Source organism: Panonychus citri, unplaced genomic scaffold (genome assembly GCF_014898815.1).
Source record: "Panonychus citri isolate SS breed McGregor unplaced genomic scaffold, ASM1489881v1 Contig00100, whole genome shotgun sequence".
Classification (NCBI taxonomy): Eukaryota; Metazoa; Arthropoda; class Arachnida; order Trombidiformes; family Tetranychidae; genus Panonychus; species Panonychus citri.
The window spans coordinates 986,468-993,817 of record NW_026515505.1 but is presented as its reverse complement, the minus strand read 5'-3'; the positions used below and the strand labels follow the sequence as shown (position 1 = coordinate 993,817).

The 7,350-nt window shown below is 33.0% G+C and overlaps 1 protein-coding gene and 1 pseudogene across 2 annotated transcripts; one reads left to right on the top strand and one right to left on the bottom strand.

Annotated features, from left to right (window-relative positions):
• Positions 1-2,086: 2,086 nt before the first annotated feature.
• Positions 2,087-4,582, top strand: LOC128388508 (glutathione-specific gamma-glutamylcyclotransferase 1-like). Its single transcript, XM_053347916.1, has 3 exons — positions 2,087-2,832; positions 3,074-3,109; positions 3,318-4,582. Exons 1-3 carry the CDS (start codon positions 2,638-2,640, stop codon positions 3,897-3,899), a joined length of 813 nt encoding a protein of 270 aa, XP_053203891.1. The 5' UTR covers positions 2,087-2,637; the 3' UTR covers positions 3,900-4,582.
• Positions 4,583-4,682: 100 nt separating this feature from the next.
• LOC128388507 (cytochrome P450 4V2-like) lies at positions 4,683-7,331 on the bottom strand (annotated as a pseudogene). The gene is made up of 4 exons (XR_008325280.1): positions 6,756-7,331; positions 6,063-6,453; positions 5,928-5,997; positions 4,683-5,797 (listed from the first exon to the last, which is right to left on the bottom strand). The product of XR_008325280.1 is annotated as a cytochrome P450 4V2-like (transcript).
• Positions 7,332-7,350: the final 19 nt, after the last annotated feature.

The window sequence follows — 7,350 nt, the reverse complement described above, 5'->3', positions numbered from 1 at the left end:
CTCACTCTGTCGATTGTCACTGCGAGTGACATTTTCATTCGGATGTTGGATGATGAGAAAGCAGATTAAGTGAAGATGCGAAAAGAGAGTTGAGATGAACATGTAATTCATTTTAGATTTTTAAGTGAAAATGAATATTTATCATTTTCCAATGAAATTATTGATAAATCACATTAAGAAATTGCTGTTGTTCAATTGTTGGGTAATAATTAGTTGATTGTGAATTAAATTGCATATGATTTAGGTGATGGTTTGGTGATGGTTGTCATTATCAATCAATCAGGAAGAGGAGGTGAAGGTGGAGGTGGAAGATGATAATTGATCTTGATGAGATGTTACACTTAAAATTATGGTTCTTTTTTTGTTCAATTGGAAATTAATTCAATTCTGATTAAGTGGTTTTCTCAAATTGTTGAGTATTTTTCTCATGTTGATTGTTGATTATTATCATTTGGAAATTATTTCGTTAATTTTCAGTTGAATCAAAATCAATGATTAAGTGTAGGTCTTAATGATAATAATGATTTTCTGTTACTTTTTTTACAGGTAAATTACTCCCACTCGTTGTTACAATTGATGGTGATGAAGATAATTAGTTAATGGTACTTGTTGGTGTTTAATTGTTTTCCTCTCTCTCTCTCTCTCTCTCTCTGATGATGATGATGATGATGGTGATTGTGATTGAGATTCTTGTTTCTTTATGGACATTGGCTATTTGGTTTGATCAGGAAAATCCTCTTGAAATTATTGATTCAATTGTTGGTGATTTACATGATGAGGAGGTGGAATTGATGGAGAAAAGAAAAAAGAAATTGGAAATTTGAAAAAAATGGAGAAAAAAAGATGAAAAAGAAAATCCGACAATTAGAAACAAAGAAAAGATGAAGATGAAGATAATTACGATTATCTTAATTTACTGAAGGATGTGGTCTTGCAGTGATTAAGAAGATGATGATTATCACCATCATGGATTAACAATTTATCATGAATAACAATAACTATTATTAACTATTCAAAGGCCTTTATCTTTATCTTTTCCCTTTTGTTTTTTTTGGGTGGGTCAATATATTTACTGGTCAGCAACTGATTGACCAATAGATGAGACAATATCTCTTTGTGTGGATTATATTTTTTCTGAGTAAATTAATAACAAGATTGTTACTAAACGAGATTAACAGATTAACAGAGTAGTGGGTTAGGATTCACTGAGTGTTCACAGATTATCATCTTAATCATCAGCATCGTAATTGTCTTTATTTAAATAGAATTAAAATGAAAAAGAAGGTGAAAGTATCACAATAACCTGGAAATTATTATTTATCGTGATTCTTGATTCAAATTGAAAAGTTTTAATGGTTAGAACTTTTTTTTTATCGAACTGAATGGAGACGAACAAAAAAAAAGTTTTCAGTTTTGTGAGAATTGAGGTAAATTGTTGATTCGAGATGACAATGGTTAAGATAATGTAAATTAAGAAAATGATTAAGATGATGTCCAATTGAGAGAGATAAACTTATCTTCTTGCTTTTTCATCATGAACAGCATGTTGTTTCATCTTTACCTGAATTTCAAGCAGAAATGATTAACAATCAGTGTAAAAATCAAACATTAATGATTCAGCAAATTGAATGAAAAGTTTGTCTTTTGGGTGGTGATGATGATAGATATTAGGTAGTTAAGGTGTAGAGACAAAGACGATGATGATGATGATGATGATGATGATACTTTACCGCGATGTCATTGATAACAATTTAGATAATCAAACAATGAATGGAAAACAATTTATCAGATGAATCAACAATCAAGACAAGTGAATATGTGCTCAGGTCAATCGTGACTTTACAGAAAAGGGTCAAAGACCGATGACCAACTCGATGAGCTAAATTTTCCTCCACTTAATTTGCGATATTTTGTGCATGACAATTTCTAAATTGTTACACAATTGTCTCAACTTTTCCGTTCTATTCTTTAATTACTAACATTAACTTTTCCAAACTTCTGTCTAGTTACATTCGGCGATCATAGGTGGCGAAACTTGTCTTGTTTTCTTTTTTTCTTTTTTCAAATTTGTTCAATTTTCTTTTGCCCTCAACATGGTGAAAGAATTTTTCATCTTCTCTCTCTTTCTTTCTCTCTCTCTCATTTTCATCTGATGAAATTCATTTCTTCTTTTCCATCACTTATCTGATTTTAGAATTGTAATCATCATCATGATGTAGATTATCAGTGAATTTAGTTGTTCAGTGAGTTTCTAATTGCCTTTGACGTTTCTCCATCTGTGCCTTGGCTCTTTCATTAACCTTTTTCTCTTTCTTTCCATTTTTTTTTTGTTAATTTTTTTCTTCTAATTGTTGATTTTTCTCTTCTTTTTTATATATTCCTTGATATTTATTCTACAAATTATTCGTTTAACTAAATTAGTGTGTCTTCTCTTTCTCAGTGTTAATATATACTCATTCTTAATTGTGTCTGGTTTTTGATGATAACGAATTCATCTTTTAGTGTAACTTCAACCTTACCCTATCACCTTCCTTTCTTATTGTTTACCTTTTTACGGTTACAATTGATTTACTTTTCTATTTGTGGAACAAATTTTACTCTTTTAGAAATTTTCAATATTCTTTTATTGGGACTAAGATGACAACCTCGAAAACCGGTGTTTCTAAGGAGAAAAACGATTCTGCTGATTCAAAAGCTCTTTGGGTTTTTGGCTATGGTTCACTTATTTGGAATCCTGGTTTCAATTATGCAAGAAGTTCCATTGGTTCAATAAAGGGTTTCAAGAGACGATTTTGGCAAGGAAATGATGTTCACAGAGGAACACCTGATAAGGTAAAAGCCGGATTAACACTTTAACTTTTTGTCTTATTTCCTGTTTCCATGTTTTTCCTCTTACAAATCTTTTTCTCTCTGCCCTCTAATGTGTAGGTGGTTTGGATTATCTCCAATCACTTTTTCTTCAAATTTTTCATTTTAAACTTCGTTCTTAGTAGAAAATTTATTCCTCGGGCTCTGTTTCTTTCCGTTAATTCTATTCTTTTGTTATTTACTCTTACCTTTTTTCTCTCTCTAGTTGGGTCGAGTGGTAACTCTTATCGCTGAAAAAGAGGTAAGTGGCTTTTGTGGTTACTTATTTTGTAAGAAACGACAAAATTTTCCTATTCTTTCCTTTTCTCATCAATCAGATTGTGTAAATTATGGTTGTATTTTATTCTCTCTCTCTCTCTCTCTCTCTCTCTCTCTCTCTCTCTCTCTCTCTCTCTCTCTCTCTCTCTCTCTCTCTCTCTCTCTGTTTATTTATCGATATACTTACACAGGCAATTACTTGGGGTCGAGCTTATCTTATGAAAGATGAAGATAAAGGTAAAAGTTATCTGGATCAACGTGAATGTCAAGAAGGTGGTTATGAGGCAAAAATGGTTCAATTCACACCTCGGGATGATGATGATTTTTTCCCACCTTCATCTCAATCATCCCAATCATCATCATTCCAAGTGCTAGTTTACATCGCTCTCCCAACTAATCGTTTCTTCCTTGGACCTGCACCTACAATGACCATTGCTTGTGATATTTCATTCGCTTCCGGTGAGTGTGGTACTAATGTTGAATATTTGGCTAAATTGATCGCTTTTATGAGATACAATTGGCCGGAAGTTTGGGATGATCATCTATACGAATTGGAAACATTAGTGAAAAATATTCTTTCAAAACGTTCTCCCGGTAAATTGAAAGATTTTGACAATGCGATGAACGATGAAGCAAATTGTTTATTACAAACACTTGAACGTCTCAAATTAACTGAATTTGATTTTAATTGGAGAATTGAGAAGGAGATTAAATCACTAGAATCAAGACTCAATTTTATCGAATTACCAACATCCAAAGGAGTTCGGATATGAATAAGTGTAAAACAATCACGTAACCAAATCAAAGCCAACAATTAGCACAATCTATTTTAATTTACTAATTCTTACACCTTAAGTGAAACAACATCAACAATTTAGCTGATTCTGTGAATTGACAAAGCAAAGAGGAATCAAAATCAAATGAAACAAACCAAATAATGTGCTTCTATTTATTATCCGACAATTTGTTATTCTAATTATTGTAATTTTTTCTAATCATTATTGTTGTTATTGGTGAAAATAATGATGATAATGTTAATTTTTTGTATCATCAACCATCAAATGTATACGATAAGTTGTATATGTTGGATCTCGGACATTCCCTTGGCTGTGCCTCAAGTTTTGACCACAATCCTAATTGTTGGACAATTAGTTTGTATGATTAGATTTGGAGTGGATTTAAATTCATTGAAAAGTGACACGTTTGTTTTACTATTATTGTCAAGTTGTAAATCAAACTAAAAGTAACAAGATGAACCGTGAAAACAATCAAATAACAAAACAATTAAGCTTCAATCCACTTAATTAAATTGTCGGACGTTGAACAAAACAAAAACATTGATTGATTTACTGATCAACCAGGAAATTTAAAAGTAATTTTATCCACAATTAATGTTACCTTTTAATTTTCCGGGACGATGATTAAAACCTAATGATTGAAAAAGAGTAAAGTAAATTGTTATCACTCTTTTTTTTAATCATTAATCAATTCATTCCAACTCAGGGCTGAATCAAATTGTTATAATTAAAATGAACCGACAAGATGAAGATAACAAATTGAGTTAATTTCTCCTTGATTATGAAAAAGGAAAACAATTTATGTATTAATAGATGTAAACACTCAACACTAAATGGATCAAGTAATTTGCTTACAATTAGGAAATTAAATTAATTACTGGACCATATTAAGTGAACTAAATGGTGTCCGATTGAAAACTCGTTCGTAAACTTTGACCTTAATCGGTACCTTGGGTCTAAGAACCATTTCCATGGTGAAAAGTACTTTGTCAGGTTGATCGAGGGAAACGAATCGATAATGACGAATAAGTCGAGCAAGGACAATTTTAAGTTCGGCAAGGGCGAACTTTTGACCGATACAATTTCGAGGTCCAGCTGAAAAAGGTACGTAAGCAAATGGATGACGACCCCCAGAGTTTTCGGGTAAAAATCGATCGGGATTAAAGACTTCAGGGTCAGGGAAAATTTCAGGATCTCGATGAAGTTGATAGATGAAACAATAGATAACAGTTCCAGCGGGCACAGTGTGGCCGGAAATGGTCATATCCTCGGTAGCCGATCGACCGATCAAAGGTACAGAGGGACAAAGACGAAGACCCTCTTTAACTACACAGTCAAGATACTTGAGCTGTTTAATAGCGTCCAAAGTGATCTCGGTTGTTGACCCGTTTGAACCGTCGGCTTTAATTTCAGAGTTTAAATCGTCAAACAATGAGTCGACTTCGAGTGCAAGGCGATCTTGGACTTCCATGTTGTGTCCAAGAAGATAAATTATCCAAGACATCGCCATGGCCGTTGTATCATGTCCTTCAAACATGAAAGTGTCAACTTCCTCTCTAATGTCCTCTTCTGAAAGTTCACCGCCATTAATGTGATGTTTCAACAGTAAATCCATGAAAGCCAAACGCCGTTCACTTGATGAAGGCATTGTGAGGGAAATCGGCTCACCGGAACCCGTTGATAAACTAATTGTTGATGGTCTTCGAACTTGTTTATTCATCATTTCATCTTTACGATCTCGAATAACTTTCATGGTAAAATCGTGTAAATGTTGAACTTTCCGACGAAACTCTTTGCCTCTTTCTAATCGGTAGTAAATTGCATCAGGCCAATAACTGGGTTGCATTAGACGTTCAAGGAAACACTCACCAACCCTGAAATAGAACAAGAATAGAAGAGAATAAAAGATGAAAAAAAAGAACAAAAGAAAATAATGATAAATATAAACGAAAAAAGTTCCAATTGTTTGATAATCAAGAACAGAAAAAAAAATATTATTCTTACTCATAAACTGCTCGACAATAACTATTGTTGGGATTATTTTGAGCTCCAATTGATACTCCCATGATTGTTTCTGTTGAGAAAAGGAAATGTTGTCAATCTAAATTGTTGAGAAAATGAGAATGAGAAACAACTGACCACAAATAATGTCCAAAGTACAGGCAGTAACAACAGGGACAATGTCGATTGGTTGACCGGATCGGGCGATTTCCCTTAATCGGTCAACCATTACGTTGCCCTGCTCATTGAAAACGGGAACGAAATCATGTAAAATTTTAAAATGAAAAGCGGGAACCAACAGTTTCCTCCGTGATCTCCACTTGTTACCTGTGGAGGTTAATAAACCAGTGCCCAACCAGGGATGAAGTAAATCATATTGAGATGATTTATCTAATAGAAAATTATTTGATAAAATAGTTTCAACGTTTTCGGCTTCCAAGGATAACAACAGGTTCCCAACCCAACCAAAGACGAAATATCCTATCGGAATCATAGATTTGTGTATAACCACGAACAGCATTTAACAGCACTGAACAATTAAACAAAAGAAATTAACTCAACAATTAACCAAAAAAGAGAAACAAAACAAAAAGTTACGTCGCATCAGTTAAGACCCGACGATCGATATCAGATCAATTCTTTTCGTTCTTGGTAAAATTTCTGAACTTTTCACTCGAAAGATGAACCCAAAGGGTGAGACTCGAACTCGACTCAATCGTACAAACTGAATCTTTGTATCGATCACAAAAGAAAGTAAACTTTTCCTTGATTAGTTAATTTCTCTCTCTCGCAATCTCCCTGTCGATGATTCAATGAAGATTATCTACTTACTGTAGTATAAATCCTTCGAGGCTTCGTAATCCGCTCCGATGTATTTCAATATTTCTATTGGCAGGTTACCCATCAAGGGATTGAACGATTTGGGTCCAGGTAATTTATCAATCATTTGATTTCGTCTTCTCATTGATTGTGCTTTTTTGTACAAATAATAATAACCAATGAAACATAGTAAACATGTTAAAATAATTCGTATCAGAATTATATAGAAAGATGATCCTGATGATATTGGAGATGGAGACGGAATTGAGGTCGCATCCAATTCTGGAGAAACATCAAGAGTTGACATTATTATCAAACGAAAATGAGATTCACTTTATTTGGAATAGAAAATTTTTACTCAATTCTGATTTTCTCTCCAATCAATTGGTAACTAGAACAATTAGAAAATTGATTATTCTTTTTCTACACTGATGATTAAGTTAATCACATACACAGACACAAACTTAAATAATGAATTAAACTAAGAAATTAGATCCGATTTGTTACATTAATCGGATTGACCAAAGATTTTGATCAACTTCATAATGGCAACTGAGAGACGATTGGAAAAACTGTTGTAAACAACAGTTAATTGTAATTAATTTCT

Bases quoted from the DNA above. Each gene is read 5' to 3' on its own strand.
- LOC128388508 (XM_053347916.1), top strand. From the start codon at position 2,638: ATGACAACCTCGAAAACCGGTGTTTCTAAGGAGAAAAACGATTCTGCT. The intron at 2,833-3,073 runs GTAAAAGCCGGA...TTCTCTCTCTAG, and splicing joins ACAGAGGAACACCTGATAAG to TTGGGTCGAGTGGTAACTCT. The intron at 3,110-3,317 runs GTAAGTGGCTTT...ATACTTACACAG, and splicing joins CTCTTATCGCTGAAAAAGAG to GCAATTACTTGGGGTCGAGC.